The sequence below is a fragment of the Cygnus olor genome, chromosome 9 (assembly GCF_009769625.2).
Source record: "Cygnus olor isolate bCygOlo1 chromosome 9, bCygOlo1.pri.v2, whole genome shotgun sequence".
NCBI classification, from domain to species: domain Eukaryota; kingdom Metazoa; phylum Chordata; class Aves; order Anseriformes; family Anatidae; genus Cygnus; species Cygnus olor.
Window position 1 is genome coordinate 14,311,826 of NC_049177.1, and position 19,779 is coordinate 14,331,604.

Here is a 19,779-nt window from a genome sequence, read left to right on the forward strand (position 1 = left end):
AGGCCAGCACCCAGTGTTGCGGTGCTGGGGGTCTTGTTGTTGTGTGCTTCATGGCTGCATCCTCCTACACAGCTTTGAACTTTAGCTCTGGGCCCATTTCTCTTGACAGATGAATAATGTTGCTTCTGGATTCAAAGATACAGGAGATCTGACTGCGATTAAGAGCCGCCCTCGAGCCCAGTATTTTACCTCATTGCCTTGTTGGTTGGAAAGAGAAGCAGGAGCCTTCTTGATGCTTGGAGGACTGAAATATCAATGCTTGTGTACTGGATCCACACTTCACCATAGCCTATCTCTGAGTTTAGGCATTTCTGCTCAGCCAAGACTGCTAAAACAGTGTACTGTTATTTACCTTCTTAAATACATTACTCTTTGGTTGTCTGTGGAAGCAGCACCTCTTGAAATTCAGGTGATTTAAGTAGGCTGTAGGAAATGGCTGCTATGTTGTTCAAGGCTATTGGTTAGAGCCCTGTTCTCAACCCCCAAATCCAGTCTCACTGACATCCTGCCGGCAGTGTTTTGCCAGGAGCCTCATGTATCCCCTTTTATTATACTTTCTCCATCATGCTGACACTGTTACTTCATCCTGGGTTCTGCCTCATGGGAACTCATCCACAGCAGAGTGAAGTCCTCAGATTTACCTCAAGGTCTTCAGTGATTGTTAGATCAGCTCCAAAATTAGTGGCAGGTCTTCCTAAATAATGTGTCTTAATTCTGCCAGGAAACTTTTCCAAAGGTGCTTGAATGTAGTCTTCTAAATCCTCCTTTTGGCATCTGGCTGAAGCATCAGAGCCTTCTAAGAGCTTTAGCTGGCTGGTGTTAGTGACACTGTAGCCATATAAGCAAGGTGTCAATAGAGTTTTGCTGTGAAGTTAGTTCCCTGTAGTACAAGGAAAGGTTGTATTTTATTTATGGATGATAGGCCTGTGAATAAATACAGTTATTAGCGCTCATAATCCTAACACTTACTGCTGCTCTACAATAAACATGAAGCATTTCATGGCAGTTAGAAATATTGCAAGGCAAATATTGGCCTTTTGAGACTCTGGAAAACTTCCTAGGTCTTCACTCTGTATACAAGTGTGTGTTTTTATTGGCCATGCCAGTAAAGCATTGCCAAAGCCTGTCTCTGTTTCTGTAGCTTTCAGTACTCAGCTTTAAGAAAAGAGGAGAAGGAGTCATCCAGGTTGGTCAAAGGTGATCAGACTCAAAGACGGTGTGACTGCAGGAGGATGCCTACCTTATGTCCTGAGTCTCACAAAAAAATTTAGATCTGTTGAAAGGTCTGCTGAGACCATTCATCTGTCAATCAGCCTATGACAGATGACAGAAATCTGAAATTTCTACAAGCCTTCCACATTACTGAAAGAAAAATAAAACAAACCTGTGATTTTCACTTCTTTAGAAGTCTCCTTTCCTGCAGCACCAATGGGAAAGTGGTGTTGGGTGAATGTGGGTGCAGGACTCTCCATCTGTCACGCTGGCCAATTGTTTCTTCACAGACTCTTGCCTTATGCTTGTATGAGAGCTCTCTGAAGCAGAGATCCTCCTTTTGATTTTTTTATTTTTTATTTTATTTTTTGTACAGCATCATATACAGTGGGGTTTGAATTTATGCATTTGACTCCTATGTGGAAGCATAAAACACTTCCAAGAAGCACTGTTGAAGAACTGATCAGCTTTTTAAAAATGCACCTCTCTCTTGTGCTAGGCTTTTGTGTACAGGTAAACTCAGTCCAGTCCTTTGAAATCTTGTTAAGGGTAAGGGTTTCCTGTCCTGAAGATGTGGCAAAGGCAACGATTTAGGGAATTGCCATGCCTACATCTCTTCCTGCTCTAGGGCACCTACCCACTTGGTTGTATCAGTGCAACTGTTTGTGAGGCCCATGCTAAGAATAGGGAACTGATCTGTCTGTAAGAAGAAGAAAAAGGCTAAAGAGTGAAGCTGTATATTCATAGCTGGGCCACTAAGCAGATTCTCAGACTGTAGTACAACTCGAGGGCTTCACTGCAGCAAGTGAGTGGGAATCATCAGTAGGGCTGGGGTGAGTGTGCATTGCTGCTAAACACTTGCTATGCTGAAACACAGCCTGGAAGTGATGCTCTAAAGTCTTGTCTTCCAGTTTGTTTTTCACCCCAATGAAATAATAAAACTTTCTACCCACTTATTAAGAGCCAGACATCTCTGCTGTAGGGGAAGAAGCTGGTTAGGGGGGAGCAGGAGCAGTGTGCTTAAGCACATTATCTGAACTAATGGAGATGCCAATCGGGGCCAACAGGGACTGGCCAGGCCAGGCCAGGGGTGTTGTGAGACTCTGTTTCAGTTAGCTGCTGTGCTCCACAAGCACTGATCTGCTTGCTTTTTCTTTCATCTCATGCAGAACACACAGTGCAAAGGGACAGGTGCTCTGACTCCTGTGATGAGCTGAAGTTGATGACTCCTAGTTAGCTCATCTCTTAAGCAGGGAAATCAGTTGAGGTAACATGCTGACATGCATTTTGCCCCAAAGCCTCTCCAGCTACAGCAGTAAGAAGGGTTTTTGTTCTGCTACAATGGAGAGGAAATTTTTCATGTATTATTTTAAACAGCATGCTGAAAGCAAGGACTGATCTTCCTTGCTAAATCCAGAGAAATTCTGTTGAACTCAATGAAAAATGCATCTGAAATCTAATCTCCTGATATCTCTGAGTGATATCAGGATCAGGTCTTGCAAGGTGTATGTTATGCCTACAGGGTTAACTGCCAATAGCAAATTAATTTTCATTTGATTCTGTCTAAATGAGCCACAAGAATCCAGCCATCATTACAAATTAGCATACTAACACTGGTAGCATTGTCCTTTCCTGTCTACTGCTTCTCTCCTATCCTGAGTTGATTTGGACACAAGTGACAGAAGTGAGAGATTGCAGACAGGATATGTGGATGAGGCAGAGAAGCAAAATTGCATGAGGACCTTACATAAGTCTGCTTACCTCATGCTCTTACCTCATAAATAACTACAGAACATCTGATGGCCCTGGGTGTGAATGAAATTCACAGCTTGTCATAATTATAACTATTCTTCCATCCTGTCCTTAATTTTGGTAACTGAGCAGGTACAAATTCTTGTATCTGCAGAGATTTGCACATACAAAACTGTATTTTAAATTCAGAGGTGTTTTTCACCCTCTGCTTTCACTGCAGAGCACGTAGTTGCAGACTGTATTCCCCTCTGAATTTAGGGACCCTCAAGTAGACTGATAACAGCTTTGAAACTTCCTTTCCTCTGGCAGGCTCACACAGTTCTGCTGGAGGATGCCAGGCTGTAGTGGAGCATCCCAACACTATATAGGCTCGTTAAGAGAAAGGAAGCTAGTGTTGTTAGAGAAACATGCCAGCAAGAAAGTGAGGTTTAACTTACCCCTGACATCTTCATTGTATGGGGCTGTATGGGGAGATGGGCAGACAACTGAGGGGCTGATCAGTCTTTTGGCTATAACACAGAGCTGTCAGTGTCCACTCCCCAACACACTGCAAGGCACAGTTTCTATTACAGCTTTCCTTCCAGAAATTGAGTAAATATACTTAAAACAAAACAAACTAAAAAGTCACAGTCCATTAACAATAACTGAGCAGAACTGAGAAAGTAAGAACAAGATAGCTCTAGGAGTCGGGAGCTAAATTACCTGTGGAGAGCATAGATAACAGATCAGCAGTACCACTGTGTATTATAGCCAAAATGTCGGTCAGCCAGTCATCTATCCATCTCTGTAACGACCCTGCATTGTGGACCTGCCTGCCTCTGCTTTCCTGTGCAATACAATGCAGCAGATGTCAATGACTCAATAACTTTTGCTTGTAATATCCCTGGGTTGCCCTGGCTGAAGGCATGATTTATTGGAGTTTTATCCATAGCATTCTGCAACCAAGTCCTGTGTCTGCTTTACTCTTCCATGAGCAGCTGATAGAGTCTTTCTTCTGCGTGCTCAAAGTCTTCATTTTCTTCTCCTCTAGGAATGTTGTTGTTAACATGCCCTGAGCAGAGTCATAAAGGAAGTTGAGAGATGGTCAGTTCATTCAGTTTGTTTTTCTGCAGAAGGGCAGGCTCTTTCCTTAAACCTTGGAGTAGCATTATACAATCTACCTCAATTCTCCCTTTGCCCTCAGAATTAAGAAACCAGTTCTGCCCAGCTCAAGACACTGTTTAAAATCAGATTGTATTTGTCTATACATCAGTGGGAAAAGTAAACCTCTGCACTGAATTGCTATCACACTGGGCTCACAGCCACTGTAGTTTCATCCACCTGCTTCATCTACTTTAGTTCAGAGCTCTATATATGAGGAAATCCTTTTATTTCCTGTTTACATAGAGCCTAGTTGACATACAGAAGTCTAATACAAACAATAAAAACAGTAAAATTTACAACTGAACTGTTGAGGTTTCTAAAGCTGTTCCAGTGGATTTTCTGATGCTGAAACTGATGTTTTAGCAGAGCTTTTGTTACTGCAGCCAGGATACTGAAAATACAAAATAACTGTATAAAAGTATCTTTACTCTACAACAAAGACAGTTCTAAGTCTGAGACTGTTTCCTTGCCGTGCCCTTGCTTCTAGGTACAACCAGCTGAAAAGTACACGGTGGGATGAGAGAATGTGTTGGTGACATCAGGTGACACAATATAGTGCCCACATCAGGACGTGCCACGGTGCACATCCAGTTAATGGAGACAGGGAAGCTGATCAGGTTTAATCAAATATGCATGCATGCTATTGTTTTAGTTACACGTGGGCCAAGAGGAAATCATGGTGACCTTCCAAGGTCCTTTGTAAGCAGAATTTGCCTCACTGGCAAACAGACTGGGAAGCAGTCCTGTGGACATCTTTCCTTATTACTTATCGGTTTTGTGATGTCCTGTATCTATTTTCTCATGTTTATTTTCTATCACCTAATCTGTGTGCAGGACATGAACAGCTCAGTGGGCCTGTTTCTCATGGCCTTCTCCTCTGACCATGCAATGCAAAACAAGTCTTCAGAAATGCCTCCTCCATAGACACTTCTCCCCTCCCCATCTGCAACACAAATGCCTACCAGGGCTTCTCAGCTCTAGAGCAGAGCACAGCTGGATAAAAGGGCACACAGAGGTACTGGTAAACATCTCCCTTTTTTCTCACACCCCTATGAAAGCAGGTGCATGGACAAGGTATCAGCTTTGGTGTCCTGCATGAATGGGATAGGCAATTTCCTGCTGCTTGCCAGGTATTACCGTGCTTCACTGGTGGACAAGGTTATCCCTTCCCTTCCCCTCCAGCCCACATCAGGAGAGGTGACAGGCTCCCTCTGGGGCCTTCCTGATTATCTTGACTACTTTTACAGGAGTTATGGAAATAAATGAGAACATCAGACACTTGTCAGAGGGGTGGGGATCTGTCTGCGAGGGAGCTCCTGCTTGTCAGCATTGCCTGGATGTGACTTGAGCTGCCCCTGAAGGAGGACAGATGTGGGCCAACCCACTGCAGACCTGCAAAGGAAGGCTTTCCCATGCCCAGTGTCTTCAGCTGAGGACTTCATCTAACCAGGGATTCATTTATGTTCTAGTACTTCCAAGTAATGTAGGAAAACACAATTAAAAGGACTTCTCTGAGATTCATTGTGCAAGCCAACGTGCAGAGGACAACCCTGTAATCTTTTTTGGTGTTATTGTAACGTACTGCCCATAAGGAATAACACATATCAGCTTCAAATTAACTGCAATACACACACTGAAAGCTAAGTGGAGTGAATGGGGAGAGACCAGAGATAAAACGGGCTGCTTTCCAGATATTATTCTGAACATTAAAGTGAGCGGATGGAAGATATATATCACAACAATAATCTATTATGCTCCGTGTACTAGAGCAGAACTTTCACCCTTTTAAACTCTCATTAAAATGCAGCCATTTTTGTTTCAAAGGATTAATATGTTGGCTCTAAAGAGGGAGGAAAAATGTGATTCATGGTGCGCTTGGAATTAGATATTGTTAATTGAAAATAACCCTAGGTGCTTACACAGTGCTTTTCAGCTCAAAATCTCAAAACTTTTTTTTTTTTAATGAAATTCATTCATGTAAAGTAACTGCTGAAGGAGCTGCATGCAGCAAAAATCACACAAAAAATACCATGAAAGTTCTTGTGTACCTACACAGTGCACTAAGGCAAACATCAGCTATGGGCACTAGGTATTTGAAACTGTGGGGTCTCACTGTCACGTAGGAACAAAACACCTGTCTGTAAAAATAACAGGAAATAACTTGTGAAGGTTTTGCTACGGCTGAATGAATGTTTATACAGCTAGCTAAAACAAGCCCAATGGAAACTCTGAAAAAAAACCACTGGTGCAGTCTGAATTCTGTCACTCTAAACATGGGAAAAAAATCATTGTGAAATGAGGATTTTATATCCATTTGCAAGCTCCTAATCCAAACTAATGTAGAGAAGAAAATGTGCTTGTTGACCGCAGTGCACTTAAAGATGCTCTGAGTCCTCCAATTTAACAGGGGAAGAGGTGGGGAGCAGGAGGCTGGGAGGATTCGGAGCATCATAATGTCTACTGTGGTCAACAGCCACAGCAAAGTTCCCAAAAGACTTCAACAAGAGCTCCAAGGTAGGCAGACTGTTAAGGACTTTACTCAATTTGGGTCAGCAGCGCTCAATTTGCCTGCAGAGCAAATAATGCCTGTGCTTGGCAGATGGGGAAACTGAGGCACTCACAGTGTGGTGGCTTGCCTAAGTTCACAGAAGAATTTAGTCTGGAGTAAAACAGAAAATCCTTGAGTCCTTTCCCTACCCACTCACTCTCCCAGTGACAAATGAAGAAGGAGCACTGTTCACAAGTTATGGTGATTTCATAAAGCGCAGAGCAAAAGCCTTTAAAATTAATAAAAGCAGAAAGAGCTCATTCAGAGAGCACTCTGTTCTTCCTTGGTCTCTGGAGTATTACAATGACATCCTGTAGTGGTGCTGCGAGGATTTACGCTTTACTTGCTTATACAGTGCTGCCATTGATGTGTTGAAGATTTAGCTTTGTAAGGTATTTGTTTCCCAAGTCATTGTGACCTACTTTAAGTTTGTTGCTAAGTGGCTGGGATTTAGAGTGGCTGGGACACTGATGTAATCAAAGCCACGCTTTGGTGCGTGTAGGCAAGACAGGTCACTGATATCAGTGATAGGCCAGGAATTGTGCAGTGCACCACCAGAAAAGATAAATGACTGTGGGATAAAGATGAGGGGGGCCCCATGCACTGAGAGGAAGGATCTGCTTGAAGCGGAGAGAGTATGATGTTTTTCACGTGGCTAATTGATGCAGTAACTCCAGCAGGAAGTCTTGTGGCTGATGAGTGTATCCAACACCTCCAAAGCCCTGCTGGAAGCAGAGGTGATGACCATCTCTGATAAGACATTTCTGCAGGCTTCTGTTCTTTAGTAAGGCAAGGGATGGCTTCTCACAACTTCTTGCTTCTAATGACTTTCTTGTTTTATTAGCCCGTTTCCTGGTTATAGGAATAACTTCCTTTTACACTGTGTCTGGGAGGCAGACAATTAGATAGGGAACAATACAGATCCAAGAATCAGAGAAGACGACTAAAGCTAAAGTGATGTATTCTCTACCCAGCTTCATCTCTGGTTTTTCCAAAGAAGAGCTAGCTGTAAGCTGCATGTAAAGAAGCCAGCGATATTAAAACACTTGGCTCTGAAGAGATGTAGGATTGAGAAACGAGAAGAAGCCATAATTGTAATTTTACTGTGAGCAGCTTCCTGTTAACCTCAAAGAGTGGTGGAGGACAGGGTGGAATGGAGAAGGCTGGAGGAAAAAGCATGAGGATGTGCAGAGGGCAGTACCTGGAGGGGGCTCATGGTAGGTCCGTGGACAAACCTCTCACACCAGAAACCCAGGGAAGTCAGCAAACAAGCTCTTGCTGTTGTCAGCAAGGTCAGGATTTCACAGAGGTCTGACTGTCTACTTTATGTAGTCCAAAATACAGGTCACAACCTCACAAGGGGAGCTCCCACAAAGCATGGCACAAGAGTGATCTTGTCTTTAAGGTCTTTCATGTGTCACCATGGCTTTTATGACCTTGTCTTCTCTCATATGTGTGACCTTTTCCCAAGGCTCTGCAGTGAGTTCCCTGCAGAGGCCATTAGTGCCTCTTGTGATGCAGCAAACAGAGAGAAAAGGGACAAAGAAACATTTGGGTTTCTCAGGAGTTCGGCACAATGTTGTAGAAACATCATCTCTGTTTCCTGGACAAGACACAGGTAGGCACAAAGCAAAGTTGCTCCTCAAAAGGTCTTTCAATCATGATTGGAAAAAATAGTAGCGGTGTTTCAATTAACACTCTGAGGGTGTCCAGACATACCATGGGCCTCGGAGCTCAGGGTTCGCTGCAATACTGAGCCTGCATGTGTTAATGGAGTGCAATGCCTCCACAAAGCACATGCTCCCTGCCAGCCCACAGGAAAGAAGTGGCAAAATCACTGTGGTTGGTTGGGTCAAGCAGAAGGTGGAGTTTGATGTCCAGCTGTAAAAATCACAAAGAGTAGACCTAATCTTTGGCCCCCACTGTCTCCCAAAATTAAGCCAATTTCCCACAGAAATGAAAGGAAATTTTATCTGAATAAATGTCCAGAATTTACTGGTGTTACGTTGCTTATGTAACCAAGGAGAATTTAAACTGATCATTTATTTTCCCATGGAAAATTCCCATGAACAGTAATAGAGGACACCCTGAAAGGCTTTTATCTCAATTACTACAGAAAATTACAGAGAATTAGATCCTTTCTAATGGTCTTCTGAATCATCCTTTGGGATTTGATAGCAGGAATGTAATTCGCTATTGAATTGTATAGACTAATGGAAAAACAATGCCTATAGAAAAGTGTTCGCTATCTATTAATGTCTATAGGGCTTCCCTATAAAAGGTTTCCAGGAGCCTTTTATTTACAAATACTTCCAGGGGGGTCTATTTATGCTGTACACCTCTGTTTATAATGCACACTCATTAGAGTAAGAAAGGCAAAAATAGACAGCAGAGACCAGTGATCTTGTTTCTGAGAAAGAAAGACAGCATGAAATCACATGAAAGCATCCTCATAACCCCATGAAAATGCATTGCACATGGCAAAAATGGCAGAAAAACCCTGAGATTTTGATCCTGCATAGAGTTCCTACTGGCATACCCTTGACCCTACCTAAACTCTCCAGCTCTAGGGAGGTGCAAAGAGCTTGCTTTACTTAGGATTACACGAGTACACGGACTAACAGCATAAGTTGCTAATGGTGTTTGATTGTACCCTGGAAGCTTGCATGCAAGAAGCCGTGACTGCATGTGTCATACAGCAGCAACTGATCAATTCCTTGCTTGCTTCCTTTAGCTGAGCAGCCTGGCCCCTTATCTGCAAATACAGACCCCTCCTGGGTACACTTTGCTGTCCACAGCTTGTTTCTTTCTCCCCTAGAACTCATCAACCTAACAGAATTGGACTTCCTGAACCCTGCTCTGCACCCTCACTCCCACCTCACAGACATCAGTAGCACCATGGAACTGTAAAGTTTTCTGGGTCTCCGTGGTGGAGTCGTTTGCTGCAAGTTCAGTCAACATCAAGGTTATCTCTAATGGTGTCAACTGGAACACTTATGGCTGTCCAGTTTGTGATGGAGACTCTTGTATTCCCTTCTAGCTCTGGGGATTTTTCTCTATAGCCATCACTTTTCCTACTTGTTGAGGGCACTCACGGCACTCAGGCCTCCAGGTCGTATCCTACTGCTCCAGTCTCCCTAATGACATTGGTGCTGCAGGGGAGGGGGCTTATGATGAGATGTCATTTCTTCAGCAAGCAAGTGACAGTGACAGGAATGCTGTACCCAGAACTGAGCCCTGGAGCAAATCTATGTCCAGTGGCATCTGCCTTGCTTAAACTGCTGCTTTTATTTTTTTTTTTCTATTTTCTTTCCTCCTTCCTTCCCCACTTTTTTTTTTTTTTTTTTTTTTTTTTTTTTTTCCCTGGGGGATTCTTGGATTCAGAGCATGGTAGAGTGCTTTCATGGACTTGGTATATTTTAGGAGTGGTGCTGAGCTCCTCTTCCAAACTCACTGGTCAAGATACTCAGTGTAGTGGCTACACAATATCTGTTCTGAGACTTTTCCATTTCTAATGAGCATTTCTGTTCCCTTTTCTGCTTATGCTAACTGCTTTTGCTCTGTTGTTATTAATACAATCCCTGAAGGAAAACTCCTTGCTGACTGTAGTTGTAGGCTTTTCAGCAGATTTGTTATTCTACCACCTGATGGGAGGGAGACATGCTGAACAGCGCCTGACACTAGCGCTATGCCACAGTTCCCCTGAGTTGAAGCCATGCAGCTAAGGCTGTCAGATGCAAGTGTCTGCTGGGCTGAGAACAACAAAAGTCAGAGCAAATGTCCAGGCATCCATCCTCATTCACCTCTTGCATGTTCATAGTAGGGGATAGGAAAGAAAGCTGACAGGAGCAACATCAGGATTTGCCTGTGTCTGCAAAGTAGCTGGGGACGGAAGGAAAAACATGGTGACTTTATTTGATTTTCTTCTCAGGAGACAACATGCCAAACTGTCAGAACAGGAGCCACAGGAGGATTCTAGAACCAAAGGATATGGTTTTGTTCAGTTTTGGTTTTGTTTTGTTTTTGTTTTTTGTTTGGATAATTCAATTAGGAAAATGTTTCAAAAGTGTCACTGTGGCAGGTATCCCAACACTGCACATCCATGCATTGAATGTCCATGGGACAAAAGGTGATTGATAACCTTGAACCAAAGAATGTTTTGCATTTCCAAGGGATCCTTGTGTATTTCAGGTATTTGTATGGCCAGCTGCTAGCACGAAACACTTATCAGGAAATGCAGATCATTCCAGCAAGCAGGAAATAGCATGCCCAGTACTCAAAGTAGAAAAAATATTTTAGTTATTTGATTTATAAGTTGAACTAAAACTAGAAAACCCCATTCATGTCCAGGTCCTGGCACAATAATAGCTTTCTGTAGTGAAAAGCACAATACCCTTGATTTTCCGTATCTTTTCCTTTTCCCCCTCATTTTTTCATTATTTTTCATTTGCAAGTGTCTGTCTTGGCAGACAGACAAGTCCTGTGTTCAGGACATGAACGCCTACCCCTTATTAGAGACCACTAAAATGTTTTATCTGACACATTGGCAGTCTGCAACAACCATTACAGGAGATTTTTTTCATTATAGATTTTTGTTGTCTTTTGTTTCTCTTCATCTCAGGTCTTCCCTTCTTCTATGAATGAAGCTTTTTGCCAGCTAGAGTTTTGCTGAATTCTGCTTCTCAGTAACAGAAAAAAATAAAAAAAGGAAAAAAAAAAAAAAAGAAAAAAAAAAAGAAGCTCTTAACAATGTGTCTGCAGTGGCCAGGGAATCTCCCTTTTGTCATCAGATGTGGAAAGGTAGAAGATGTGTGAAGTAGAGCAGTTAAATACATGACAGCTCAGGTCTCCTGGATTTCATTTATGTTAATGTATTTTTATAGAAATACACTCAGAAATCTCTTAGCTCCTCATCCTAAGGAATGGGAAACTGATAGAGAAATCAGTGGCTTGACAATCAGTTACAGATTAGGATATTCTAACGGGGAGCACAATGTGGGGAAAGGCAGAGGAAAGGGACTATTGGCTTTTAACACATGACCGAGGGACTGCATTTTCTCTTTGTGTGGATGCTGTTACAGGGAATTGTAGCATTTCCTGCAAACCTCCTGTTTTCCCACTGCTTTCTGCCAACTTGTAAGTAGTGCATTCTTCAGGGACACAGGAAAGTGGCTGGGGAAACTTGGAAAAAATGCCTATCTTTCACAGCTACCACCACTATCCCATAGTCTGGGATTGCTCTTAATGAGGCTCCAAAGAAGTAGCAGGAATGTCTAAATCACAAGGACAGTTGCTATTTGATAGTCTGCATGCAGGGTGCCATGTTGAAATCTGCTCAAGAGCTGCAGAGTTTGAAGTGGGGCTTAAACTGCCGCCAGCAGCCACCCTGTGAGCAGCGGGGTGATGCAGGAGAAATGGTGTAATTGGTTTTTCTCATCCTGGATCTATCCATCACTGCAGGCACAGACTCGCTGGTAATTTTTCTAAGCTACGGGAGTAGGAAGAGAGTTGTTGAGTGAGATCTCTGAGTATATACAGTGAAATGAAACAGGAGTGCTAATGACCAGTTCTTCATTATGTTTATATCTGGTTTCCAGTACAATGGGACCCTGATTCTCATTTGTGGCTTTTGATATTACTGTAATACAAGTAATTAACTACAAACGAACATCAATGAGTGTAGTCGAGCCATACATAATGCATGGAGATGTGAAAGGGAATGTGTCTTTCTGTTTGTATTCTCCAATCTGCCCAACCAGAATTTATTTATTCTATATGGAACAAAAAGCAAACACCAAATCTGTATCCTCTCTGTGTAGGGGGGAATTTGCACATGGATCAGGTGTTTCATGCTCTGGACATATCCCTGTACCAGAGCTTTAGTTCCAGTGCAGCACTACAACTCCCAACACTGCTCAGATCTGAATCCAAATTTTATTATTTGAGATAATCCCAATTTATAAATAAAACTAATGACAGAAAATTGACATAAACCATGGAAATGAGCAGCAGAAATATTTCCAAACATTGCTTACAGAGGCCCTGAGCCAACCCACTTAGAGTCTATTAACTTCATCATATCAACTTCAAAGGTGCCATCGTACAATCTAGTTATGTTAAACAATGAGATAAACAGATGACCAGTATATATATATATGTATATATATATATTTAAAGGACACTAAGAACAGTAAATGATTTGTCTGAGGTCTTTAAATATTTAGTGTTTGTAGTTAGTTGAGAATCAGGAGTCTGCTTCTCAGAACCCTGCTTCAAAAGCCTTGGTAGATATATGAGCTGCAATGATAGATTTCTTGCTTGGGATATGCTCTAAGCATCTGCTATTCTTTTAGAAAATGCTATAAGCATCCTGAGTATGGATACTTCGAGGTTGGCTATGACAGATGCAATCCCATTGTTTCAAAATGTTTTAATGAGCACAGCTCCAGTGCCATGTGGATGGCTCGATGCTGTGTTCTGCTGACAGGATGTACATAACAACTCTTCATGGGAGGGACATTTTTTTTTTTTTAATCTGGAGGAAAAGTTTAAGTCTGTCAAGGAGGCGACACATCCCTTTTTAAAACAGTCTCGAGACTGTGGTACGTGCTGGGTTTTATTGATCTATTACAATCCTCTTTATACAGCAATTGTGCCTGCAATCACACAGATTTTTACTTACAGACACTGAGAAGTAGTCTCTGGTGTCTGGAGAGAGAACAAGGGCAGGGGAAGCATCTCATGGTCTCTGGGAAATATCTTGGGCACCAGGTGTTTGGAGAGGGACAGAGCTGAACAGAATCCATGCTGCTTTGGCTGGCAGACTTTCACAGCTGGTACCACACATGTCGCCACGTGGAGACAGTTCCAGGTCGTAAAATGAATGGGGGTCCACGGGCCAAAATGACACTGACTTTGCTCTGTAAATTGGGAAATGGGAGGAGGAGCCCTGTGGATACAGGGCAGAGGCCCATTTCCTGACTGTTCCAGATCTCCCAAGTCTGGGTGTGCTCTGGTGGGGCTGCATGAGTTTATGTTCAGTACAGTTCCCTCAAGTCTTGCCAGACTTCATCAGAAAGTCTCTTTTTGCCCTGAGTCTGCACTAAACCTGGTCTTTTTTGATCCCAGCCTTGGGTAGCCTAAAGCCTGCTAGCTGTATCTGCCATTTTGAAGACATTTTTAGAGTGTGTGCAGCAGAAGCAAAGTTTCTAGCACCAGTTTGAGGGAGTCCTGATGTAGAGAAGCACGGGGAATGCTTTGGTGAGGTCCTGCCTGGGACCCTCGAAAGGCCCCACTCCAGAGCCAACCTAGGGGCTGCTAGTGGAGGGAAAGATCTGAAGATCAGCAAAGCGGCAGAAGTACACGAGGTATTACCAGGGCAGGATAATGGAAGTGATCTCCCAATAAATGTGAAATCAGCTTTGGTTTCAGCTGCTCTGGCTCCCTACTCCTGGGACTGTCACAGGTCTGGGAATTAAGGCCACGCAGAAGAAGTGAGCAGGGAGGAAAAAAGAGGAGTGTGGGAAAGTGCTGGGAAAGGAGGGAAAATTCGTATTGGGCTCAGCTACCTGTTGGAGGAGCAGAGCCAGTGAAGGAGGGAGGGGGATGGCACAGCAGGATCCAGGCTGCCACTGAGCATCTCCCTGCCTGTGCACGGCTCACTTCCCTGCTCCATGTCACTCTTCTAATCCATGCAGACAGCCTCTTCTATAGGCCAGGACCAGGTTTCTGCAACACAAGGCAAAAAGGGCCCTTGAACACCTTCGGATGTACCACAACAACATGAGGCATCAATTGCAGCCACCAGGCAGGAAAAATAGAGCATTTCCAGTCAGTAGTTTTGTTCCTGGTGAAGCCCCTTGCCACATGAGGCTTTGAGCTACAGCTGCTTCAGTGCTAAGGACAGAAAGGAAAGATGCTCCTCAAGTCTACTTGTAGCCTCAGAAAATCTGTGTACAGTTCCTATGAAGTGAGGGATGAAACTAGCTCATTCTGTGGCATACCATAATTTCAATTGCAGTGAAATAGCCTAAGACGATTTATCTGAGACTCCATGCTATTTCTGTGTCTTGCTCCAATTAATTTCCCCTACCAGTTTTCAGCAACTCATTGAGATGCACCAAGGGTCAGGCCCTGGCTGTCTGCTCTTTCTCCCTGGGTATCCTGGGCCAGTTGCTCTTCATAGCTACCGCAGACCTGTTTCCTCAGTCTTAGTATGGTGGTATTAATACTCACTTGCTATCCAGCAGTTTTTTGAGAAAGCCTATTCAAGTGTGAAAAGCATTTTGAGGTCTCAGGTCATGCAACAGAAGTGAGAACAGTTATTTCTTCTCTTTCAATTCATTTCTCTGTGGCCTATTCTGTTGCTAAGTGCTGGAAGTGGCACTGAGCAGAATAGAGGGTATCTGTTCTGCTGGAGAAAAAGATGGGGAAATCTGTTTTGCAGGAGCAAAAGAGGAAGACACTGAAGGAAAGAGAAAACACATAGGAGAAAGGAGGGGTATGTGTAAGAGGGAGGGCACAGCTTCCAGTGCAGGCAAAGAACAGCTTAGTAGCCAGGGTGTTCAATCCCTGTCCTAAATAAGGTGAGTATCCTTACTGGTAAGTCTTGGACCCACTATTGAGAGGCCATAGGTTCTTCCAAGGCCCCAGATAACACCCACAGAAAGAGCTCTAGGGATGCTGCAGTGTTTCCACAAAAAGTTCTGTTTCAAAAAGAAAAAAGATTTGGTAGAAAAACCCCTGGCCAACCGTACTTGCAATCTCATTCTCATTTATTTGCTCAAATAATCCCCAGTGCTTGATTTATGTAAGACTTGAATTAACTGTGTATTTATTCAGAGATCTTAAATTGCACTGATGTGATGAGGGAAAATTGCAAAGTGATGCAGTTTCAAGGGTATTAACAAGCATATGACAGTGCAGCAGATCCCACTTGCCACTGAGGGACCCAAGCCCATTCAGAGGTTTCTGAGGAAGACAGTAAGGAGGCTCCTTATTTTGCAAGTACAATGCTTTTCTTGAAGGTGAATTTCTGTTAGCACTGGGGTGGGGACAGAGAGGTTCAGTACCTGTCAGACTCCTGAAGAAAACACAATCTGACTGCTCAGTGCTCTTGGTGAGCAGTGTTGGTTTGAGCTCAGACACTAAATGAACACATGCTTTGGGTCTGACAAATGTCTGAATAATGCATGGTACCAGAAACAAAACAAATTCCAGACGAGCAAGAAACATGGAGCAGTTGAAACCCTTGTCTAATGGAAACCTTCTGGAAATACGAAAATGACTATAAATTCAGGCAGGGGTGCCATGAAAAAAGACAGTGAAACTGAGATCTCCATTGCTTCTGGCATTTGTTGTCTCTGAAGTACTTTCTGTTTTCCATAGGCATTTCGTGAATTCAGGCAGTCAAAGCTAGCTATAAAACTTACTGAATGGGCTTTAACCATTTTGAACAGAGGGAAAAAAAAGAGAATGGAAGTATGTCTGACACTGATGTGTGTGGAGAGTTTGTCTGACCATTTGGAGACCCACTGAAGGACAGGATCTGAGACAAAACACTCATGAAGAGACTACTGGAAGTTCCAGTACTGAAATATGATGCAGCAACCAAGATACAGGTAGAGGAGAAAGCCCCCCAGTCCATGAAGCCTGTGGAGAACATCATCTTGAAAGAGATGAGGCAGGAGAGTTAGGGCTGAAAAGCATAGCTCATATCTAAAGGTCCAGCTACTTCACCAAGTGGTGCCAGCTATGCATGCATCATAGCAGCTGGTAGTTTGCACTACACAGAAGCGGAACAAGGTCCCCACACAACTAGGAGTGGTTATAGCAGGCATATGAGACCTAGAACAAAACAGAAGGTCTTGGCATGGTTTGGGGTTCAGGAGTTAATGCAACTTCTGTGCATGCTGATGATGGGGAGCGGTGTTATCACAAGAGGGAGCTGTCTGCCTGCATGAGATTGACACCCCAGACAAAAACACTGCAGAGAAATAGCAACAGGGCTCTCAAAACCTGAGGGGCAGGAAGCAAGAGGTTCTGAGCGCTCAAACAGCAGGGCAGCATGGGCTGAGCCAGGTTAGCAACACCACTCTGGGTAGGCCACCACCACCGAACACCTCTAATTGCTCCCCTGCAATTCAGGTCCCACAGTGTGTTAACACCATCAAATTGGTTTTATTTGTAGGCTTTGCTGGGGAGGAAGATGAAGGAAAGGTGCTTGGTCAAAGTCAAACATGGAGCTAAGTCAAACAGGTTCATGTGGCAATGCAGCTGGTCTCCAAAGGCTCGCACGGAGAATGAAGTCCATGTGTGTCAGAGCTGGCCGTGCGTGGCGTCTGTGCAAAGTGAGGCCTGTCCACCCAGCAGAGGGCATGTGGATGCACACTCCGGCACTCCTACCTTTGCCTTTGGGACATAATTTCGTAGATAATGAGATATCAGTGCCCTAAGAGTCTGTGTAAGGCGATACAGAACTAAGCCACAGGCGGTGCCTGTTCTCCTTTGAATAGGCTGTGGTTTCTGCCACAGGGGCCAAATCTACCCTTAATTTTCATTCTTGTTTCAGGTAAGGTCCCACTGCCAGGGGTGCTGAGCTCCCATTTCTGACCAAGGTTAGTGGTCCTGTGGAACCAGGCCACAGCCATGAGCACAGGTCTAAACGCTAGTATCTGCATTTACCATGCATCAGGGAAACCAGCCTGTGAACGCTTAGTTCCACCTTCCTGGTTTTTCTCTGAATGCCTCACTCCAAAATTTGGTACAGAGAGTTTACCTTTGTCTGGGACTGAGACAAAAGCTTTGTTTTCTGCCAAGCTTCAGAGGATAATACTTTTTATTATTATTTATTTATTATGCAGTTTGCATCAGTGCCATAGCACTGAAGTGCCCTGCAGAAGCTAACAATGTATTTGTGGGCTCCCTGGGCAGGAAGACAGATGGATGCAGCAAGGCAGATAACAGATCATGCTATATATGCTCCGTGATGGGACCAGGGTCAGAATATCAGGCTAAGGGGAGGATGTAACTTCAGGTTGAAAAGTCAGTAGGTGTTAAAAACACATACCAAAGGAAAGCATGCTGTCTTGACAGTGGGGGAATGGATGGAGATCAGAGGTTTGGGTCCTTGGCACAAGCTGCTGGACTTTCAAGTCTTCAGACACCCCACTTCCCCTACCCTTTGTCTGTGGAGCTCACGGTATTGGTGCAGCAGTGAGGATACTTTGTCTTGGTCTTTGCTTCACAAACATACAATAAAATGACTTCATGTATGCATGTGTGTGTATACACACAAAACCTACAGGATGCCTTATGGAGCCAGAAAGGAATAAACACAGAATGCCTCTGGGAACATGGGGGAAGAGCAGAGTTCCAAGCCGATTATTAACCCACTTGCAGGACAAGGCTTTTACTGAAGTTTACAATTCAATTAAAATTAAAATAAATAAATAAATAAATAATAAATAAAGGCATCAGATTCTGAGCCGGAGCTCCGACCCCAGCCTCCGCACCACCCCCGAAAACCCACCACCCCGGCAGCAGGCGACCCCCACGCCGATCCGGCACGGCTCAGCCCGGCCCGGCACGGCTCAGCCCGGCCCGGCACGGCTCTGCACGGCTCAGGCCGGCCCCCAGCCCGGCGGGCGGCTCGGCGGGGCCGCGGGCGGGCGGGGGCAGCGCGGCCGCTTGTTGAGCGCCGTGCCCGGTCCCGCTCCGCACCTCCCCGCGCACGCAGCCTCCGCGCCCGGGCTGCCCGCCCGCGTTCTTCCATTGCACCATTGCAAACCCCTCCCGTGTGCGTGTGTGGTTTTTTTTTCCGCCCCCCCTTCCCTTTCTTTTTTTTTTTTTTTTTTTTTTTTTTTTTTTTTTTTTTTGCATGAAGATGGCGGCGCCTCTCGCCAGCAAGGCAGGGTCCGCCGGCACTACCAGCAAGCCTCCCTTCCCGGAGCTGGATTTCCGATCGGGAGCGAGGGTGGAGGAATTGAATAAACTCATCCAGGAATTCACCAAGCACGACCAGAGGGAGTACGACGACCAGAGAGCCCTGGAGATCCACACGGCGAAGGACTTCATCTTCTCCATGCTGGGTAGGGCAGGGACCGAGGGCGGTGGCGGTGCCGCTCGGGGACCTCGGGGACCTCGGGGACCTGGGGGACCTCGGGGACCTCGGGGACCTCGGGGACCTCGGGGACCTGGGGGACCTCGGGGACCTCGGGGACCTCGGGGACCTCGGGGACCTCGGGGCAGGGCTCCCGGCCGTACAGCACCGGCAGAGCTTTCCCCCGCTGCGGGCTCTCCGGCCGCGGGGCCGCTCTCACCGCCAGCAAACTGTTTTTTCCTGGCCCTTCCACCTCCCCTTCGGCAGTGCTGTGTGTACAAGCAGAGAGGAAAAGCAGGGTGGCAGAGCCGGCCGGTGCTGGAGGAGTACGCCGAGCCAGCAGGGCTGCAGGCGAGGCGAGCCCGAGCCTGTATTTTTTCCCCCCAGCTATCCAAGCTGTAGAAAACACAGATTTTTATTTTTATTTATTTTTTTCCACTCGTTTTGGTTATTAGACCGGCTGATGCCTGAGCAGGAGCATCCTCTGAGCTGCGGTTCTTGCCTGGGTTGCAAAACTTGCTGCGGGTGGAGCAAGTCAGATTGTGGCGGGGGGAGTCCTTGTCTGCGCGAAACTTTGAATCGCGGGCAGGGATTCTGAAACCGGGGTGAGACGCGTTGGCCCTTGCAGAAATCACCTGGTCTCTGGCATGACTAAGGCTTATTAAGATTAGCAGCGGAATGATGAACAACTCTGGTTCTGTAGGCATTAATTTCCTGATAAATATTTACCTTATTTTGACTAAGAGATAACTCATAGGAATGAGAGCCCTCGAGATACAAAAGGATGCTCTTCGCTAGCAGGTTAGAGTTTAAATCAGTCTTCTGGATTTGAATCGATATCTCAGCAGTTTCTGGGTGTAAAATAACACGGGTAATCAGCAGGTGTGGCCAGGGAATGGTTCTTTGTGGCTCAGAGGTGCACATAGACCCTTGAAGCATATGTGGCACAAGCCAGATGTATGGTCTGTGTGTACACAGTGAATAACCTACGTCACTTTTCTCATTCAGCAGCACAGAGCTATCC

General features: G+C 44.8%; 1 protein-coding gene across 1 annotated transcript in view; it reads left to right on the top strand.

Moving 5' to 3' along the window:
* Nucleotides 1–18,500: 18,500 nt before the first annotated feature.
* Nucleotides 18,501–19,779, top strand: part of MB21D2 (Mab-21 domain containing 2) — a 56,657-nt gene continuing 55,378 nt past the window's right edge. Inside the window, exon 1 of the mRNA XM_040567105.1 lies at nucleotides 18,501–18,744. Within this exon, the coding sequence (XP_040423039.1) occupies nucleotides 18,534–18,744 (211 nt within the window). The 5' untranslated portion in view covers nucleotides 18,501–18,533. The remainder of the gene's footprint in view (nucleotides 18,745–19,779) is intronic.